The 23179-nt window shown below is 34.6% G+C and overlaps 1 protein-coding gene across 1 annotated transcript; it reads right to left on the reverse strand.

The window, feature by feature from the left end:
* Positions 1 to 5453: 5453 nt before the first annotated feature.
* On the reverse strand, positions 5454 to 11233 carry LOC149555590 (uncharacterized). The gene is made up of 2 exons (XM_089829699.1): positions 10553 to 11233; positions 5454 to 8777 (listed from the first exon to the last, which is right to left on the reverse strand). Exons 1-2 carry the CDS (start codon positions 11101 to 11103, stop codon positions 5747 to 5749), a joined length of 3582 nt encoding a protein of 1193 aa, XP_089685825.1. The 5' UTR covers positions 11104 to 11233; the 3' UTR covers positions 5454 to 5746.
* Between the last annotated feature and the right edge of the window lie 11946 nt (positions 11234 to 23179).

Consider the following 23179-nt stretch of genomic DNA (forward strand, 5'->3'; position numbering starts at 1 on the left):
TTAAATATAAATAGTATGTATTTAATTGAGATTTGGGGTAAAATGTGAAAATTAATTACTATATTATATTCACTACCAAACCATTGTCATTTTAACATTTAAAAATAATTTGCATCATTCTATTGGAGGAGGGTAATCATCAACAATATCATTCACCTCATAAAAAAAAAAAACTCTATTTATACTTTAATCTTTTCCTATTCTATTGTGATGTCTTTTAAGACAAAAATAAACTCTAGGTCTTGTGCACAACTTATTAATATATTGGTTATGGTAAATGAGTGCAAGCTAAGCAAGGGGCGCAAGTTACAAAGGTTTTTACTCTTAAATATGATATAAGCATTCAAAAAACTAATGAAAACTAGTGATTGAAGGAAAATATTGAGTTAATGGTATATGTAGATTTTGTAAAGTCTATGACTTTATTTAAAGGGTAAGATACTTTGAGTCTTAATTAATGCAAAGGCAAATGTTTTAACAAATTAATCAAAAAATGTTTTTTATTCTACTTTTAAAAAGTTAGGTTGAGCTTGATTGGGAGAATAATACTTATAGCAATACAAATACTCTATGATAACAATAATTTGAGAGAAATTTGAGAGATAAAGTGAAAAGGTTCTTAATGAATCCACTAGGGATCAAGTCTTTCTGAGCGCAAGGCTCTGAAAACACAAGGGATGAGGCCGATAGGATTGTGACCCGAACAATATTGGTGATATGCATACTCTTCAGTCATTGTCTCTAAGTTGAAGAGGTTTCAAACATGAATGGGCCTATATTGGGTTCCTAAAATGTTTTCGTGGTCCATAAGTTGCTACTTCAACTCTCGAAAAAAAAAAAAAAAAAGCAACATATTCTATGAAATTGTTGTAATAGACATAAATGCATTCACTCTTAAACTATTATTTGTTTTATGCATTTGGAAATTCAACCTTGCTTTCAACCCTACAACTATGATACAATTATAAATAGTTATGTTTCTTTGCAAGTTGTACCCTGCATTTTAACCTTACGCAATATCCCTAAGTAAATAGGCATTGTGTATATTCTTTCATTTGTTTCACTTCCTATTTAAATACACATAATTTGCACATTTGTATTCGAATATATGAAATAAATAGGATTGAAATTTGTGTGGGAGAAATAATTAGTGTTAGATTTCAGTTGTAAGAAATGTGTATAACAAAGGCTACCCTATGTGCAATTGAAGTCCATATCTTAAGTAAAGATGTAGGAGAAACTATTGGTTGGAGCAAGAAGATAGGGGAAGAGGACAATGGAGTTTTCATTTGTGGAAGAGGGAACTTGCAGGGTACTAATCAATTAGTAGTCATTATAGAAGAAAATCAAAAAGAAGATGTAACATAACTATAGGAAATTGAACAATAAACAATGAAAAAATTATATTCCATAATTATTACATATAGAGAAGTAGGTTGATCCTCCAATCTCGACTGGATTAATGTATATACATTTTTTTTTTAAAGTGTCTTGAAGTTAAATTTTTATATTTATATAAATGTTAAATGTACAAGAAGATGCCTAAATAGGGAATTCATATTTGTGATGACAAGAATAATGAACTTGAAATTATCTCTAGATTTCAACTTATCCTCAAATCAGATCTGCAAACAAAACATCGAGTAGAAAGTCACACATATAAACCATTTAAGTTTTCTATGTTCTCCAAGGCATAAACATGATTGGCGAAATGGAAACTAGGGTAGCAAAGTAAAAAAGTACAATTTTATATAGAAAGCCTAGTCAGAAAGCAAAAATGAACACCATTTATAATTTGAGTTTCTACATTTACAATTGGAGTTTCTAACATGTAAACATGAAAAACAACACAATTATAGAGTAAATGTAAGGAGAATGCCAAAAGGTGACATATCTAATAAAGCCTAGAGAGACAATATCTGCACTCATTGTTTCTCAAATCTAGTCATTTGAATGAAAAAATCAGTCTGTAATAGTTTTGAAACATTTTAAATTGCTAAAATGTTTTAAATGGATAACATAGCACTAGCAACAAACAAACCGGCAAAGAATGGATGCAAAATTATGACACAAATTATGTTATCATCATAGTTAAAACCTAATGTTTTTCATATGCAGCTTGCCAAGTGGAAGGAGAGATGTAGCCTAGCAAAACCTGGAGCTTCCCATCCTAGGACAACAGTGATAAGGAGCTTATTTTTTCTACTCCACCACGTATTGTTGGAGCCGAGTGGGATCTCTCGCATATGAAGGCCTATGCACAATTAATTATTTTGCCAAAAATCTCCACTTGTCTCAAATTTGGTCATTTCTTCAATTCACAATGGAGTTTATGAGGCTTAAGCTTTATCTACAACTAATATATTGCAAAATCACAGATCTTCAACTTCACAAGTTAGGAATCCAAAGAGTTTCCACTTGCTTCATCATGGCAATCCCCTTACCCATGTCCTGAAATCCCCTTACCCTATGTCCTCCTGATTAGGTAGTGGTCATGAAAGTCAAGAGACACCTAACCTTGCAATATACTAACTATTGCACTTCTTCTTAATGTTTGTTTGGTAATAGCTAGCCTTTAGTCAAATATGTGTGCGAACATAATGTGTACAATTTGTGTATGCATTTTTTTTATGGAGGTTCAGCTTCTTTCGCCTAGCCTCTTTGGTTAAGAACCAAGGATTGAGGGATATGTGTTCCACCAAATTCACTTGGGGCACGATCCCAGCCTCATCCCTTTTAGATGTCGGGAGCCTTGCACTCAACAAGACTTGATCCCTAGTGGGCTCTTTGTGAGCCTTTTAACTTCACCAGCAGACCAAGGGCCCTTCAAGACTATATGCATATTTGAGAATGTGTATATATTAAGAAACTTATTTTCTTGTTATCAAGAAGGCATAATACAATTGTGTACAATGGACATACTTAATTTAGGAACAATATTGTTCATCCTCAAATTCCTAAAACATGGGATGTTTTGCATAGTTTCAGGTATATGCTTTTCAACATGTTTCCACTTATTCAACTTCATTTTTTTTATTAGCATCAAATGAGAAATTGTGATTGTTATAAATCAAATACATATATTATGGGGGATTTTGGAGATGAATTTTCTATAGGTGGGAAATTTCTAATGAATCATGTCTAGTGCTCTCAACTTTTTTATCAAAAAGGTGGACAGTGTGCTAATTTTAAAATTAAATTCTAGATTTCTTAACCTATAAGTTGGAGTTGATGAATTTAAGGGTGCACTGCCAATTTGTTTTAGTGGAAATATGAAATGAGATTAGAGCATTTGCAATATTGGATATCAATGACTCATTTGGTGGTGGGAATTTTGGTTTTTACAAGTGGATGAACATGAAGAGTGTGAAGAAAATGGGCACATGGCTATAAATTAGGTCATGTATATATATTTGTTTGGGATATATAAATTATGCATGTACATGTTTCCATAGTGTGTGGCTAATGATCAAAGGATATAATAAATAAATATATGAATGCCATGGAATGGATGCTTTGTATAGATGGGCCAAGGACTTTCATTTGTTCTGCAACTCAGTGCTGAGAGGAAATCATTTTGAAAAGGTCGATGCCAAAAATTGTGATGCTCATATGCAACAAGGGCTACAATGTTCTTAGGGCATAATTGATGATGTCTTTTCACATGTATATTTTTGTGGTTTCAAGGAGTGCACATATTGTTTATGCACATATCCTCTTTGAAGCCTAGATAAGCATGGGGTGATTGCATGAGAGGAAAGAGAATATTGTACCTCCAAGCATGGAAATATTGTACCTTCAAGCATGAAAAACACTAATAGTGAGCACTTCAATGGAGAGAGAATGGATAGCTTATATTGAAGATTTGATTAATATATCCCCAACATATGTATTTGGAGAAGCCCTAAAGCCCTAAAATTGAAGTTGTTCAACATTAATATTTGTAAAAGGCCCAAGTTTGAAGCCAACAATTTTATAGTTTTAAATAATGATCATAGCAGTTGTCCAATTGCTAAGAGTTTGGAAAGAATTACATATAACATCTATGAAAGGTTAAAGCTTCAATGTGGAGAGAAATATATAATTAGAAGATTTAAGAGGTGGAAGGAATGCTCACAAGGCTACAAAGAAATGAAAGAAATCATTTTTGGCTAAAATTCACTTGTTCTTTATCTCCTTGACATGTAGAAAAATTAGTGATCTATATGGATGAATATTGTCAAATATGAAAATTTGTTGTTTGAATATATCTCTAGATCACTTACATATTTATCTTATGTGACTGTGGACCCATTCTAATTTTTAAAATTTTGACTTAATAAAAAATTTAATGGCAATCCTGACATATGTTTTGAATCTAATTTTTTATTTGAATATATCTCTAGATCACTTGCATATTTATCTTATGTGATTGTGGATCCATTCTAGTTTTTAAGATTTCGACTTAATAAAAAATTTAATGGTTATCCTCACATATGTTTTGAATCTAAATTAGATAGTGTGGTTGGAAGTTTGTTAATAAGGGGAATATACCTTCATTTAAATTTAGTAGAATCTAATTTCTAGGATTTTACCTCCAAAAAGATCAATGGTTTTCTTACTGTTGTATATTTTTTGAATTTAAGACCACATTGTGTAGTTGTAAATTTGCTAATAATTGAGAATGTGTCTTCATTTGATTACTCTTACAAAATCATATTGATATTTAAATATGATAAAAAATAATAAACAAATATAAAAGAAGCATTCTAGCTATTATAATAGTCTTTGACTATTATGATTTGAGTGTTGATAACAGAATACATTAATATTAACATCATAAAAAAAATACAACTTCCAAATATCTTAAAGTATAAAAATTAAAAAAATCTTCCATCAAATAACACAAATTAAAACACATAAATTCTTTAAAAAAATTTAATTTATTATTTTTATTAATACATAAAAACAGGAACTTGTGACAATAAGAGTATGACGAGACTTGATCGGCCCTCTCCATATCTTAAAACTTTTTCATAAACCCCAGAATTCCATCATCCTCATTATTACGTGAAGTGCAAGACAAAAAAGAGAATTTTTTTTGGTATAGAACAAATTGTTTTGCAATTTCATGTAAAGATAGAATCCACATGCCATTAGATCAATAAATAAGCATCTTATGAAGCAAATTTATTATTATCGGATGTTCAATGGGAATCGGATGTTCAAGTAATTTAAGCATCTTCAAGCAATTCTAGCAATTCTATTTAATTAATGCTCGCTCTCCGAGCTCAGCTGTCTAAGTAAATTATTCTATTTAATGCCTCTCATATCTCAATTACGTTAGTTAAGAATACTTAACTAATATTTAGTTCCTACGTGTAAAAGGGACGCAGAAGGACTAAAAGTGTTCCGATAAGAATCGCTTAATGGGTGAGGATTTAGGAAGTATCTGAAAGACAAAGCACTAGAGATGTGACAAGTTGCCAGTGATGCCATTTATATCAGCCAATACATCAATTCTAAGTTTCTATGCTACTGCTGTTCAAGTGCTAGAGTCATGATGGTTTGACAACCGTTTCAGAGGATACTTATGCTTTCACGCTATCTGCTATCCAAGAGTTGTGCGTTGTGCTGGCCTTCAGCTCTCTCAACTCTAAATTCGGCAACTTTCCAATGTTATCAGGGAGCCTGTTTAAGCTGTATCAGCTAAATAACTCTAAATTATGCAGTTGGGATAAGTTGCCAATGTTACGAGAGAGGTTGCTTAAGAGTAGCCCAAAACTTGTAGCTGAGACAGATTGCCAATGCTATCAGGGAGGTTGCTTAAGCTCCCACACCCTCTCAAGTCTAAGCTTTGCAGCTGTGACAGGTTGCCAATGCTATTGGGGAGGTTGCTTAAGCTCCGACACCCTCCCAAGTGTAAGCTTTGCAGCTGTGACAGGTTGCCAATGCTATTGGGGAGGTTGCTTAAGCTCTCACAGCATCTCAAGTGTAAGCTTTGCAGCTGTGACAGGTTGCCAATGCTATTGGGGAGGTTGCTTAAGCTCCGACACCCTCCCAAGTGTAAGCTTTGCAGCTGTGACAGGTTGCCAATGCTATTGGGGAGGTTGCTTAAGCTCCCACACCCTCCCAAGTCTAAGCTTTGCAGCTGTGACAGGTTGCCAATGCTATTGGGGAGGTTGCTTAAGCTCCCACACACTCCCAAGTCTAAGCTTTGCAGCTGTGACAGGTTGCCAATGCTATTGGGGAGGTTGCTTAAGCTCCCACACCCTCCCAAGTCTAATCTTTGCAGCTGTGACAGGTTGCCAATGCTATTGGGGAGGTTGCTTAAGCTCTTACACCCTCCCAAGTCTAAGCTTTGCAGCTGTGACAGGTTGCCAATCCTATTGGGGAGGTTGCTTAAGCTCCAACACCATTCCAAGTGTAATCTTTGCAGCTGTGACAGGTTGCCAATGCTATCGGGGAGGTTGCTTAAGCTCCCACACCCTCGCAAGTCTAATCTTTGCAACTGTGACAGGTTGCCAATGCTATCGGGGAGGTTGCTTAAGCTCCCATGCCCTCTCAAGTATAAGTTTTGCAGCTGTGACAGGTTGCTAATGCTATTGGGGAGGTTGCTTAAGCTCCCACACCCTCCCAAGTGTAAGCTTTGCAGCTGTGACAGGTTGCCAATGCTATTGGGGAGGTTGCTTAAGCTCCCTCCCAAGTGTAAGCTTTGCAGCTGTGACAGGTTGCCAATGCTATTGGGGAGGTTGCTTAAGCTCCCACACCCTCCCAAGTGTAAGCTTTGCAGCTGTGACAGGTTGCCAATGCTATTGGGGAGGTTGCTTAAGCTCCCACACCTTTCCAAGTCTAATCTTTGCAGCTGTGACAGGTTGCCAATGCTATTGGGGAGGTTGCTTAAGCTCCCACACCTTTCCAAGTCTAATCTTTGCAGCTGTGACAGGTTGCCAATGCTATTGGGGAGGTTGCTTAAGCTCTCACACCCTCTCAAGTGTAAGCTTTGCAGCTGTGACAGGTTGCCAATGCTATTGGGGAGGTTGCTTAAGCTCCCACACCCTCCCAAGTCTAAGCTTTGCAGCTGTAACAGGTTGCCAATGCTATTGGGGAGGTTGCTTAAGCTCTCACACCCTCCCAAGTCTAAGCTTTGCAGCTGTGACAGGTTGCCAATGCTATTGGGGAGGTTGCTTAACCTCCCACACCATCCCAAGTCTAAGCTTGGCAGCTGTGACAGGTTGCCAATGCTATTGGGGAGGTTGCTTAAGCTCCAACACCCTCCCAAGTCTAAGCTTTGCAGCTGCGATAGGTTGCCAATGCTATTAGGGAGGTTTCTTAAGCTGCAACAGTCTCTCAAGTGTAAGCTTTGCAACTGTGACAGGTTGCCAATGCTATTAGGGAGGTTTCTTAAGCTCCCACACTCTTTCAAGTCTAATATTTGCAGCTGTGACAGGTTGCCAGAGACACAAGGGCTATCCAACTTAAAGCAACCATTTAGTTGAAGAATCTTGCAAATGTTATCCAGAATCCTAGAGTGACGTCGTCTCTTGACTGTTAAATTCTTCAACCTTAACCATTTCAAACTTAGGGGAAGCATCATAAATAGCGCGTCCTCTGACATGCATTCGATGGTCAGATTTTCCAAATGGAGATAGTGAAGCCCATCCGCATAAACCATTTCAAGACTTTGTGGATTGCCTCCAATGATCCGAATTCGGGATAAATTGTTGGACACAGTGCTCAAATGGGTAGGCTTCCACCTGCGGGTTCCCTGTTTCTCTTTCTCAGCGATAGTTTGCCCCATATCTCGCAAATGGTCATGCATCTGGAATAATCCATCATCATCAATCTTTATCAATAATTTCATGGAAAGATTTGAAACAACAATTTGTGCCTTCTTGTACAAGGATTGCCAAAAAACAATGGGCAATGTTTTATCTTCCCCAATAAAGAAGCAAGCAATGTCTACGAATATCTCCTTTTCTTCATCAGTAAGGGCATTATAGCTGATATAAAGTCTTTCATAAATTTCAGAATTGCGAGTTATGTCGTGAAGAGCTTCCTTCCAGCAATCTTTGTTATCCTTCTTGTCATACAGTAAGGATCCAATCACTTCCAATGAAAGAGGATGTCCTTGACAAGCTTCCACTATTCTTCTTGACAGATCTTCGTAGCCGAGACTTGGAGATGCTCTGAGAAAAGCATGCCAACTAAATAACTGGAGACTTTCTTCCATCTCCAATCCACTCATCTCGTGGATGCATTGGGCTGGAATCCCACCCACATTGAAGATATGTTTATCTCTAGAAGTTATGATAATTCTGCTACCACAGGCCAACCAGTCCCCAACCAGGGCATCCAATTGTTTAACAGCATCAACATCATCAAGAACAAGCAGCACACGTTTTCCTCCCAAACGGTCTCTGAGCAAAGCAATGCCCTCGTCAACACTGTCCACTTCTTTATCATGTTTAGATAAATCTTTGAGAATCTTTTTCTGCAATTTTGTAAGGCCAGAGGTCTCTGCGGCAGTGGTGCGGACAATAGAAACAAAGGAATAGGCTTCAAAATCTGCATAGAGTTGATTATACACGGCCTTGGCCACTGTGGTCTTACCAATACCCCCAATACCCCATATTCCTATTTTAGTTACATCATCCATTGAATTGAGATTTAATTTCTGAATGAGAACATTCTTGACGTTCTCCAATCCCACTGGATGCTTGGCAACTTGTAATGGCACTCTGTCTAAAGTCTTAATGAGGTCATTCACCACCCTCTTTATCATCCGAGCTTCGAAGCTGCAATGGTCAGAATAGGTCAGTGCAGATTGCAAATGTCTTAATTATACTGCTTTGTAGGCGGCCCAAAAAAAAGTCCTTATTCTTTCAAATAATTTCATCTAAAAATTAATTGAGTAAAATATACATTCAAAATTTTGTGAGAGAATCAAATGAAAAAATTTAATAACATGGTAATACAAAATCAAAAAAGTTTTAAGATTTAAAAATTATATGATGCTTAGACAAATAAAAAAAATTACAGATTTATTAAGTAAAATTTATTTTATATTTTTTTGGATTTGATGATATAAATTGATAAGAAAGTGTTGATTAAATATATAAACTTACTAAGTAAATTGAGAGGCTTTTTATTTTTACAGTGACATCAACTTAAACTTTTTAAAAAATAGTGCAACGGATTCTTTTAATTACTTGAAGAAATCTGTTAAATAAGAAGTTAGTCAGTTACAAATTCATTGAATTGAAAGACAAATGAACAACAAAATTGGATGAGGAATAGACAGTTAATTGTGAGAGAGTTGTATGGAGTCAAAAACTTCCAGCAATGTTATTTTAATTTTTGCTATGTTTTTCAATTTTCTTTTCTTCACACAGAAAGCAAAGTTGTTTTGGTAGGATGGGGCGTCTTCTAGATTTATCATACTGGAAACTCAGGTTCAGTGAATGCTTATATTCCTTTTTTGCATCAATAAATTTGCAGTCCAATAGACATGGAAGGTGGTTCTGGTTGGTACTCAGCATGCCCAACACTGGAGAAAATATATGAAGATTTCTAAGTGTGGACCATAATCAAAGATCTCACACAAGATTTTGAGGAATTAGGCGGGCAATGTGACCCAAAAGCATGGCTCCTTTGCAGATGTGTGAATGTTATATATAGTTCAGTACATTTGCCCATTCTACTCTACATGAATAGTGTATAAATTTTCATAAATGACTGGTAATGGCATACAAATTATTTTGAGTGTTTGCATGATGAAAATTTTGAAATTCAAAGGATTCCTTGATGTGCATAGAATAATTAAATAATCAATTAAATCAAAAATATTTTTTCAAATTTGTTTTTAAATATATAATGAAGTCAGGTAAGAGCTTACAACATTGTAAATTGTGAGTTTTTTATATGGGAGGTCTTGGTTCGAATCTAATAGAGTTAAATAAAGTAAACACTAATAATTAAATAAAACACATAATAATCAATCTTGACTCAGATTTCTTATCAATGGACTCTTAATTTCTTGATAAAAGATTGAAGAAATAAAAAAATATCTAAAATAGAAGACTTAATTCAAATAAACTATACAATCTGTTATCCGTTCTCATTTAATAAAATAAATATAAAAATTGTAGTATCTAGTAAAAACTTTCTTAAAAATTTTAAATAGAAAAATAAAAAATATATAAATGATTTTTACATAATTAAAATTTAGTCAATAGACTTTTGATTTACTGCCAAATAAAATATATATTAACATACTAATTTTGCAGTCTGATTCGATTTTTTTTAACATCACTGTAAAACTTTATAACTCGTATTCAAAGATAATTGATTAAATGGATAGACATTTGTCCTCCCTCATTCGGCAACCATGAAATAAAATAAAGTCAAATTACCTAACTGATTTATACATAATTAACTAAATAAAGACACACATGTTTTCCATCGTATGTACTCCAACTTCCTTCCCTAAGGTGCATCCAGCGGCAAGTGTGAAATGGTTTAACCAAAAAAAAATCACAAAAGCAAGCAGAAAGTGAGGTTCATAACTTACCCCTCTGTTAAATCCATCGACCAACCCGAGCGTTTACAGATCTCCCGAAGGGCATTCTTCCACCGCGCAATCTCTTTCTTTTCGTACCGATCTGAATGGCCGCAATGTTTCTGAAACGATTGGCAATAGGGACTTTTCTCGTTTTCAGGATATCTGACATGAGTTGGATCCACATGATAAAACAGAGGAATTATCAGAGCAGGTGTCCTCAACATTTCAGCAGCCTCTCTGAGACACCAAGTTGAGTCTGCATAGCCTCTGGAAAATATAGGAATTCGGATGGCACTGCTCTCTATTGCTCTTTCCAAACTCTCGTCAATGAGTTCCCCCTTTTCCAATTTGTCAGAGTCCAGGAAGACATTAAGTCCTGCAACGGAGAGGGCTTCGAATAGATGGTCAACCAGAGTCTTCCTCACATCTGGTCCCCTGAAGCTCAGAAACACATGATACCTCTTGTTACTTTGGAAGGGAAGTCTGATAGAGGGGGGCTGGTAAGGGGGCAAGGATTCTTCAGAAGTAGATGCAGAAGTAGATCTAGAAGTGGATGCCATGGAAATGAATCAAACCGAACACAGAATCGATAAACGACGGAAGCACTGGAAGAGGGTTTCTCGTTGAGAAGGGGAGGGCAATAACTAGGCAGAGGAAAAAATGCAAAAACCTTTCTGTTGAGAAAGGGAAGGTAAAGTGCAATGTATATTATAGGCCTCGAGCAGAGAGATACGGACAAAGACGATGTGACTAGACACGTAAATGAGGTGGATGACAGCCCGTGTTTTGACCAGTTTAATTTCCACACGCTAATGGACCATTTCAAACTCCTACGCTGATGGACCGTTTCAAATTCCTTTTATATGCATGATTTATGTGGAGGGAAGGAAAGTGCTAACGTCCCAATCGGAAGGGCACGTTTCAAGGAAGTGTGGAATTCGAAGAAGATGAATTTCAAGTGATGGGAAACTTCGTAGGTGTGATGAAACTTCTAACTTGACGGGAAATGTTTCCATGTTTGACTGAATGAAAGAAAGAAAGAAAGATTTTAATTGTCTATGTGGCTGAGGGAGTCTATGGGACACGCACATAGCACCCACGACACATACATAGCACCCACTTCTAAAAGAGGTGAAAATTTAATCTAGTTGTAAAATTTTGACTAACTCATCTCTCTTTCGATGAATTTTGATAATCCAATTCGTTGTTTTGCTCAACTATTTTTTCTCAAATAAGTAGTTTAGGTTTCTTTTCTCTAGCATACCGAGAGATGATGTGTCAATGTACGTCGGGAATTCTTTGACAAAGTGTTGCTCCATCTCCACAACCTCCATATCACAAAACAAGCATGTTCTGTCTATCCAATCTCACTTTGGAACCCATCATCTACCTGTTTCACATCTCATCTAATGAGATCTAGTTCTAAGTTGAGCTATAACAATTTTTCCTCTCTATTTAATAGGTGCTCTTATATAAGCATTTTCATCATGACTAGAGGTGGGATTAAATTCTTTAATATGGTAAGATTTTTTCAGCCTCCTGTGTTTTGTCCACATGATATTACAAAAAAAAAAAAAAATCTTTAACAAACTTCTTTATTTCTTCATTACTAACTAGCATGTATGGACATTAACATCTCATTTTCACGTCCACTTGTCATTTTGCTTCATCCTTGTGCATTTTCTCCTATTAATCTTTTCTTTAGTGACTAGCTTAAGCCATCGATGACTTTCCAAACCTTGAGTTTTCTTTATATAACTTATCATCTAAACCAATGCAACGACTTCTAATGGAAAAGAGCCAACCTCAGCCAATAAGATCTCAGAGGGCATCGTAGTCTTGGTTTTGAGACTACTGATAATGAAGTGCTTTTGAATTCTTTCCACCTGTCTCCATTTATGATCAAACATATTGTTGCCCCAAACTTCACACCTGTAAAGAATCACCAGGATGACCAATAGACAAAAAGAGTTTTCATGGTCTTCCAATCCCATAATTTTGCATTCCTACACCTATTTTGTAGAGAATAGAATGCCTTTCAGCCCCCTTGAATCCTTTTTTATCTGCATGTATCCCAATTGAGTTTGTTTTGAAAATCTATTCCCAGGTATTTGTACTCATTCACAATCTCAAGAGGGTTACCCTCAAACAGAAACTCATTTAGAGATCTCCTATTCCTTTTCAATGAGAAGATCACAACTTTGGTTTTGCTTGTGTTCACTTGCATTCCCACCTCATGACAAAAACTTTCCAGCGCCTTCAAGTGTTCTTTCAAACCCTTAGTCATCTTAGCAAGTATGATGAGGTCATCAGTATATAAGAGCAGTTTTATCACATAGCTAGCTAGTTGCACCCCCTCACCGTCGATCTTGTTTAACCAGTCTCCCAACTTGTCAATGTGAAGCCCAAACAAGGTTGGAGACAACAAACACCCCTATTTAACCCCAATATTGTTGCCAAAACACTTGGATAGCCCTTCCACAATTATAATTTTAGCTTTGACATGTTCATATAATCTATGAACAATAATCTTAAGTTCCTCCAGAATTTCCAACTCTTCCATTCTATCCCAAAGTTTGTTACGTGGTACTATGTCAAATGCTTTTTTTAAGTCCACAAAATAGCAAAAGGCCTCAACCCCCTAAGTGTCCCAAATTTTATCAACCAAATATCTGAGAGTGACCCTGTGATGTAAAGTGGAGTGCTTCAATCTAAAACCTGCTTGCCTCTTTGCTCTTTTACCTTCTGTTTCGGCCCATTTACTAATTTTTCGTTCTACCATGCTACCAAATAACTTGCCAAAGAAGGGATTGAACATAATAGTCTGATAATTTGAGAGGTTGTTTATGTCTCCACTTTTGTGGAGTGGAATCACCACACTAGTTGTCCAATTTTTAGGGAAGCCTTCCTTATTGACATTGTTGAAAATCTGAATGATACAAGGCGCCAAAGTTTCAACAACCCATTTTAAATACTCAATGTGGGGTCCATCTATATATTGGGCTTTACCAATAGCTAACTTCCTTATGCCTTGAATGATATCCTCGTTGTTGAATAGGCCAATTGTGGTCCCAGTTACCAAGGTTCTGCGTTCTCCCAAACTATGCTCATAGAGAGTCTTGGTGTACTTTAGCCATTGAACACTCATGATGTTGTTCTCTATTTGCATCTTTTTTTTAAAGTTCTTTCCAAAAATATTTGGGATTGTTTTTCCCAAGATGGATTAGCTCGATCATTCTCAAGCTCACATATTCTCTCTCTTTTTTTTGGTTTTAACAGTTGCTCATACTCCTTCTTGCTTTCTTTTTTCATGTTCCCTCTCGGACTTCTTTTTCCCATTTTGCACTCATCATCAAACCATGGGTTAGCTAAAAAAGTATTCTTGTCTTCTCTCTTGGGCCTTGATCTTTTACACTCCTCAAGAGCCTTGTTGATAGTAAAGACAAGATTATCTTTGTCCATGGAGTGTTGTTTAGGGGTCTTGATATAATTTCCCTAATCATTGGACAACCAGATAAGAGAGTCTCAAAAAGTATTATAATTTTCCTATGTCATTAAAACCCTGCTAGTCAAAAGTACCTTTCTCCTTTGTAACTATTTTGGAGCATTATGTTGTCTTTTAATGTGAGTGGTCAACCTCATGAAATAGGATTATGATCTTATTTTAAACCAATGGGACATTCCTCCGTCTCAAAATTAACTCATGTTAGCAAAAATGATACATGGATCATAAACAGTGGTTGTTCTCATCACATGACTAGTAACAAAATTAGGTTTCAACATTTAGAACACTATAATGGTGGAAGTGTTAGATTTGGAAACAATTAATCATGTTGTGTAAGAGGAAAAAGAATCATAGCATTAGCTGAAAGAATCAAATGTGAAAATGCTTATTGGGTTGAAGGATTAACACATAATCTACTCAATGTGGCACAATTGAACAATATAGGGTACAAGGTAGAATTCATGAATGGAAAAGCTAAACTATTTAATGGAAAAGGAAACTTGTTTGGGACTGGTAATCAAACAAAGGGTAACTTGTTTTACCTATATCTCACTTAAATTACATGTTTACTAGCTTAGATAGAAGAAAGATACCTACGGGATAAGAGGATGTGTCATGTTAACTTTGATAACCTAGTTACCATAAGTAAGAAAAAAAGAGTAAGAGGCATACCAAATCTAAAGAAACTTAAGATGGGCATGTCCAAACAATGTCAAATTGGAAAGATGAGTAAAAGAAGTTTTAGAAGTAAGTCTTTTAATTGTGAAGAAGTTTTGGAACTAGTTCATATAGATCTGTGTGGACCAATAGGTATAGAAAGCTACTATTGAGACATATACTTCATTCTCATTGTTGATGATTATTCTAGGATGATGATTGTAATGTTCCTAAAAGAGAAATCTAATGCTTTCCAAAAGTTCAAATGGTATTTGGCTAGAGTTGAGAAAGATACAGAGAAAAATCTAATATGCTTGTGATCATATAGAGGAGGTGAATTCAATGAGTTCTGCAATGAAATAGGAAACAAAAGACAAGTATCAACACCTAGAACTCAAGAGCAAAATGGTATAGAAAAAAGAAGAACAAACCCATCATGGAAAGTAAATGCTATATCTTGAAAGATGTAAGAAAAGAAAAACTTGATGCAAAAAGTGATGAAGATATATTCCCAGGGTAATCCAATAAAAGTAAGACATACAAATGTTTGAATCTCACTACTCACGAAGTTATAGAGAATGCACATGTGAAGATTGATGAGTTTGCAAAAAGAAGTGAAGAACAAAGCAGTAAGGAACCTGAAGACTACAGAAAGTTTTTTTACTATGAGGATGAGCCTAAGAATTTACCACAAATATTTGAAGTCAAGCAACAACAAAGTGAACCGAGCACATCACAAGCAGTGCAACTCGAGTCATGGGTAGTCCAACCCGAGTCACAAATAGAGCAACTCGAGTCAGAGATAGTACAACCCGAGATGCATGCAGGCAAATCATCAAGAGGAGCCTGAGAAAAAAGTAGAAGATCATGGACAACCAAGTGAACCATGTTCAGAATCAAGAAAGAAAGATCCAAAACTTGCAAAGTTTGTCAAAATACATCATGCACCTGAACAAACAATTGGAGGAGAGATAGATGGTGTACTGACAAGGATCAGATTAAAAGGTACATATTTTCTTAGTGAATTTGAACCTAGAACTGTAAAATATGCTTTACAAAATGAAAGTTGGATAGAAGCAATGAATGAAGAAATTGAGAAAATAAAAAAGAAAGAATACTAGTCACGTGTACCTAGACCTAAGGATTAGAATGTGATTGGTACAAAATGGATATTCATAGATAAGTTGAATGAAAAAGGAGAAGTAACAAGGAACAAGGCAAGGCTAGTGTGCACGAGATTACTAGCATATGTTGCACAAAAGGGATTCCAAGTATATCAGATGGATGTAAAATCAGCTTTCCTAAATGGAATCCTAGAAGAAGAAGTCTACATTGAACAACCTGAAGGTTTCATTGATCCAAGAAAAAGAGACATGGTATGTAAACTTCACAAATTTTTATATGGATTGAAGGAAGCTCCTAGAGCATGGTATGAAAGGTTGCGTGGATATCTAGGAAGACTTTTTTTTGAAAAGATAAATGATAATAGTAATTTGTATATAAAGGAAGGACCACAAGACAAGATACTTCTAGCAGAAATATTTGTGGATGATATCATATTTGGAGGGCATGAGCTTGTATAAAAATCATTTATTGAACAACAAAACATTTGCTGAAAAAATGAGGAAAGAATTTGAAATGTCTATGTTTGGAGAGATAAAATTCTTTGTGGGTCTAAAAGTTCATTGAATGAAGGATGGCACATTCATCACTCAGTCAAAATACATCAACAAAACATTGAAATCATTTGGAATGGAAGATCCCAAACCGGTTGGAACACCAATGTCTACTAGACATAAACTCTCAAAGAATGACAATTCAAAAGAGGTAAATCAAAATACCTGCATATTAATGATTAGGAAACTTTAGTATGTGGTACACACCAAACTTAATATTCCATTAGCAGTTGGCATAGTTGCAAGGTTTTCTGCAAATCCTAAAGAAAATCACTTGATGGTAGTAAAAAAAGTTTTGAGGTACCTAAAAGGGACTGAAGAATATGGTTTATGGTATAAAAAAGGAGGAAATCTTGAGTTAAAAACATACACTAATATAGATTGGGCAAGAGGGATTGATGACAAAAAAAGCACTAGTGGAGGATCATTCTTTCTTGGAAAGAGATTAGTGTCTTGGACAATCAAGAAACAAAATTGTATTTCTCAATCAATAGTAGAGGCAGAGTATGTTATTGATGCAGTCAATTGTTCTAACACAATATGGATTAAGCAACTATTGTTAGGTATGAAGGAAGAAATCAAGGACCAGTGGTTATGTATTATGATAACACAAGTGCAATCAATATACCCAAAAACCCTTTGATGCACACAAAGACAAAATAGATTGCAATCAAATATCATTTCCTAAGGGAATCAGTTCAATACTAAGAGGTGAGATTGGAATATGTGCACACCAAGGAGAAGATAACAAATGTATTTACTAAGGCATTACCTAAGGATGAATTTATGTATCTAAGAGGTAAACTAGGGGTTATTCCCCTATATGATCCTCACTAAAGAAAAACATAGTGATGCATCAACCAAGTTTCATTGAAGATCTATCAAGTCAATGCAAAGTGTCACACTTCAAGTTTGAAATGCAAAGCATATTACATATGAATCGGTACAAAAGGTACATAACAACTTCAAAGCTTGTATCTTTTAGCATTTGATGCCAAAGAAGGAGAGTTTAGTGTCATCAAGGGATATTTGCAAGGGAGAGTTGAAGTCAAAGAAGAAATGGGGAGAGTTTTGTATCCCAAAAGGAAAAATATTCAAATGATGGAATCTACAGCAAAGAAAGAGAAAATGACAAAAGTCCACAACAAAGTGATGACAGATGTAAGAGGGAGAATTCATTTGGAAGCAGTTGAGACAAATCCAAGAAGAATCACAAAAGGAGTTGGTATGGATGAGAAATAGAATGAAACTAAGGATGTTATTAAATTGCTCATACTTTTATCAGTTTATGTTGACATGTTGTGTTGCCATCAATGCAAAAGAGGGAATTTGTTGGAAACAATTCTTCAAATTGTATGTTGTCATTGATGTTACACAAATGTCAGTATTAATTGAGTGATGGAGGACTAGCAATATTAACCAAGCATATCCAATGTTGACCGAGCATCAAAGTCATGAAGATCATTTCAGTGTTAACTGAGTAGTCAGTTAATGAAGGATATCATATTTGCAATGTTAACCAAGTGGTCAGGCATCAAAGGACTTCTAGTGTTAACTGAGCATTCAATCCTAGTATTGACTGAGTGGCATCAGAATACAATTGTCTAATAATTAACAGGTTGAGGCTAACTATTTGGATGTTTATTGATTATTTGAAAGGGTATTCAAGCCGACCTATCAAATTTTATGATATATATGAAAGGTCAAGTAGTGAGGATAAATGTAAAGTTGTAAGATGTGAAATAAGATGGATATGTGAGTGAAGGCAGAGCAAGAAAGTGTGAAAGATAAGTTGCAAAGAATATTTTGATCAGTAAGGATCCAAAGATCAAGCCAAAATAGAGATCTAAATCTATAGAGCAATTTGATACATAAATTAGGTCAAATTATTGTTACCTTCTAACCATTGTAGCAGTAAAGAAATCTCTTAACAAAGTTGACTTAACAGTCATTTTGTAAATCCTTTAACAAGGTGACATTTCAAGATTAAAGTTTTTGAAGACCTCTAACCTGGCCAATCCTAACAGGGTGATCTAAGTCCTCTAACAAGGTCATACTTGATAGTATGTATTGTAACCTTTAACAGGATTGGCTCCTAACAGGGTTCACTTCATAAGAGTGAAAAATATTGTGAGTAGTTGCATGGTGGTTTTCCCAAATTGGGTTTCCATGTTAAATCTTGGTGTCATCTATGTTCATGTTATTTTCTTGATGCTTTATGTTTATGTAACTAAGTTACTAAAGGTTAAAACAGTTATATATTTATAAGATTGCTTTGTTAATTGAGTTACAACATTGAATTAGTTATAACCAAGCTAAACAATATTGCATCATCAGTGAAAGGTTTGATTTGACATCTAGGGATAGGGGGATTTTTGTTGTTGTAACTAATTCACCCCTTTGCTCTTATTTACTCTCTTCATTTCCAACAAATTTATCTTTGGGAACTTCTTCAAACATCTCCTACATATCATGAAGACTTGAAAAAAAAATTAGCCATTCTTTTAACTACACCTAATCAAGATAACATTAATGCCTTTTTACAATGTACAAATGCTACCCTAATCTCACCTCAAATTGTGTGTACTCATGATGATTTACCTCCTAAAGAAATTCAATATTGCTATAATGCTCTTATGGTAGTTGACCTTATCAATGATAACCTCATTTGTAGAGCCTTAATTGATAATAGGTCTAGACTTCATATTTGTTATATGGATATGCTCAAAGAAATTAAAGTTGCTATTTCGAATATCAAACCTAAAAATGTTCCCATACGTAATTTTGATAATGTTTCTAAGAATACTTTAGGAACTATCACTTTACCTATCAAAATAGGTCCACTTATTATGAATACTCCCATTCATGTTATGCTTGGACCTCTTAATTACAACCTTATTTTGGGAAGACCTTGTTTACATGTCCTACAAGTTATTCTTTCAACTCTTCATCTAAAAGTCAAGTTTATCTACAATAATGTGATGTACACTCTTCATGCAGATACTAACCCAAATAGTTGTCTAAATATTGAGGAGAAACATAATCAAGAATCTAATGATGATCCTCCTTCTGTAAGTGTCCTTTCAGAGGATGATTGGGGTATATTGGATTTTAATCCAAATTTTATTAGAGTATTGAGTTAATGACCTTCCATTCATGACATCTAAAACAAATCCTATTTCTAATAACTTTATTTCTACTTCCCCTGATGTTGAATCCATCAAACCTAGTGATAAGGATTCTTGTTTTCATCCTGGATATCATAGTTTCACTAAGGATGGCTTTGGTAAACAAGAAAAAATCATATGCCCTTAGGAAATGGGGGGCATGAGTGCTCTTTCCATACCATTACTGATCATAATTTAGGATGCACTAGTAAATTTGGACATATTTTTTGATGTGTTGGAGTCAAAATTTTGACACTTAAACGTTGAAAGTCAACGTCGATAAAATTACATCGAAAGTTCAATGCACTCCATGACCGTTGATGTATCGACCAAAAGATCCATCAAAAATCATCCCCATCTATGTCACATATCAGTGCTAAACAACTAATTCAAAATGCCAAACTATCAATGCCAACTAGAGATGATTTGATGGATATGTTATAGCATCGACGAAAAACTCATCGAACTATCGATGGCAGTTTGAGATGGTTTGATGAGTTTGTCATACCATTGATGATAAACCACATCAAAATTTTGATGACAACTAGAATATATATATATATATATATATATATATATATATATATATATATATATATATATATATATATATATATATATATATATATATATATATATATATATATATATATATATATATATATATATATATATATATTCTCATTGTTTATCAAGCTAATAATAGGCTAACAAGAATGATAAGAAAAAGCTCAAAATGATTGATTTGGTTGGAATTAGCACACTGAAATAATTTGGGTTTTTACATGCAGGGATTGAGAGAAGCTAACCTGATGATTTTATGGATTCTCCTTACAAGATTGCAAAATCTATCAATTATAATGAAGGTGAAGTCCTACCATTACATATTGAACTATGTTTATCCGCATAAAAATATGTTGGTTAGAAGAGTAGAGAAGATTGTGCTTTCACAAATAACCTCTTAAGTAGTAGAGCACACAAGTTTCTAATATCCTCAACAAAGTCCACGAGAATAAAGAAGTTTCTACAGCCCTGGAGACCCTATGTGGCTAGGCAATATCACATGTTAGGATTGTATATGCAAAGAGAGTGGATTAATTCTTCTCGCCAATGTATATATTTGCAACCCCAATCTTAAAGATCCTTGGATAGTTAGAGTGTTGCAAAATAAATAGGAACACTTTCAATATGGCTCATTCCTCAACATTTTCCATATATTTTCTACTTTCTAGTCCAAATATTTTTGTAGTCCTAGTTAAGGAACATGGTCATTGCCTCTGTCTCTACAACCCACAATTGGTCTTATCCTTTATGCCACCTTGGGTTTTGACCAGTGACATTGACATGGACTGGGTTGTCTGAAACTTATATGCATTTTTCAAAAAATCCTATATCCCTAGTCTCTCACACAATCTTTCACTATGTCAAGTAACAACTTTGAACTAACAATAGATGGTGTTGTTGGAAGTTTTGGTATAGATTCTAAGGAAGCCCTAGTTGCAACTATTGGACCTTTCATTCAAGTTCCAATTTTACTTTTATTGGTACATGCAATACTTTCGTTTTGAAGATGTTGGTTTGGAGAAGCTGCTACCAAGTCTAAAAATATGTGACATCGGTTGTGATTGCAAGAGATGCTTCTAGGACTAGCATGTATACAACACTATTGGTATTTGTTTTATTAAACTTATTTCATACATGTTACTTAGACAGTGCATTTTGAGCCATGAGGCTAAAAATGGATGTCTTTAATAATTTAAATTTATTATTTTGACATCATTGTTGGTCTTGATTTGAAATCATGGTTTATGAACTGGTATAATATCCTAGAACATTCATCCTTTAACATTCATTAATAGTAGCACATAAACACATAACATTCAATAACATGTGAAATAAGGTATTTAAACATGCATCAACCGATTATGATTTAAATTTGGATCACCTACCTGATACATACATGGTTAAGTGCTACCTAACTATGTCCAAGGCTACCTAAGTATGTCCAAGGCATCTGTACACTGGAGGTATACTCCACCTACCAAGCTGCCTACATACCCATATACACGGGATCAAGACCCTTGAACTACTCACTCTAATGAATATGTAGTTTTGGTTTCTAAATGTTTTGATGTACTTGTATTCCTATAACCACTCGTGAGCTCGGGCAAATCAAGTGGTTTTCTATAATTACAATCCTATAGTACCCTAGTGCAACCTTTGTGTTGTAGTTTATAGTTAATAAATGGTTAACCTATATACGTCCTAACTCACTCCTTATATAGTTGTGTTTAAAATCTTATGACAATAATCAATGGGTCTAAATAGACTAGTCAAGTTAATGCTAGTTGGGAATAGCTGATTGTTCATTTTATTGTACCTAATCTGATGACAGTTCTGCAAGAATTTGTAATCAACCCAGCTAATTGTAATACCCCAAAATTGGCTCATTGCCATGATACCAATTCTTGTCTATCTAAATCAATTCTAAAGTCCTATTTCACTAGGAAAATTCTCATTCTGCTACTCGCTACTTGACTTAATTGTCAAATGCAAAAAACCTAAATCTGCATTCATCATACTCTTTATTTAATTCCTGAAGTATTGAATCATATTAGTCACATTAAACCTACTGATTATGATTTAATTTGATTTAAAGTATTTACACTTTAATTAAATTAAATTACATTTCAAGGCTAATGTACTATGGAATTAAATTTATTTAATATAATAAATATGCCTATTTTAATTAATTAAACAAGATTATTTAATTAAATGGAGAAGATACTTACAATTAATTAAGCAAAATTATTTAATTAAATGGGAAGCCATTCCTAATTAATTAAATGAAGTTATTTAATTAAATAAGAAAAGTGTCTCTAATTAATTAAATAGAATTATTGAATTAATAAGAAAAGGTAATTATGAGAGCATATTTCATTTTATTAAATTAAATATCTCTCCAAAATATCTCTTCAGTTCAAAAAGGGAAATTTTTAGTTCACTGCTGGTCAAATTAGAAATGACCCAGATCACTTGCTTTTACACTAAAGTCTATTTGAGCTGACTAACTCTTACACTCAGATCTGAGTTAGTTAACTCCCTTTAATTTGGGAATCTTCCTTTATGACTAAACCTCACCTTTAATCCTGACTGTTGATTGAAATTGATCTCAACCGTTGATGGATTCCAGGAAAATCTATTTAAGAGACCCTCATCTCTTCATTTTGGGGGAGGAATTAGAATTTGCATCAAATTGCTGTTGAATTGAGCACTCACCTTATTTTCTAAGTTTCCACATTGCTATCATTTTAGATTCTCATCTAGCTTAATAATGTATACATTTAGCTTAATATCTTTTATTTCTTAGATTAATTGCTTGCACCTCATCTAGATTACTTGCACATTCATATAGCTTAATTGCATTCAAATCCTTCATTCTTAGAGGGTTTGGTTGCTTATATCTCAAATCTAAAGATATTAAACAGGCAAAATCCCTTTAGATAGAAGGCAACAAGTCACCTTGCTGGCTGATTTTTGGATGAACAATCCAATGTTCATTCCAGGATGAATCCGCAAATAAGGACCATGTTGAAGTGTGTGTGTTAGTATAGGCCACATTTTCACATAT

Source organism: Cupressus sempervirens, chromosome 5, assembly GCF_028749045.1.
Source record: "Cupressus sempervirens isolate cs-2001-9-10 chromosome 5, ASM2874904v1, whole genome shotgun sequence".
Taxonomy (NCBI): Eukaryota; Viridiplantae; Streptophyta; class Pinopsida; order Cupressales; family Cupressaceae; genus Cupressus; species Cupressus sempervirens.

Bases quoted from the DNA above. Each gene is read 5' to 3' on its own strand.
- LOC149555590 (XM_089829699.1), bottom strand. From the start codon at position 11,103: ATGGCATCCACTTCTAGATCTACTTCTGCATCTACTTCTGAAGAATCC. The intron at 8,778-10,552 runs GTAAGTTATGAA...TGACCATTGCAG, and splicing joins TCGATGGATTTAACAGAGGG to CTTCGAAGCTCGGATGATAA.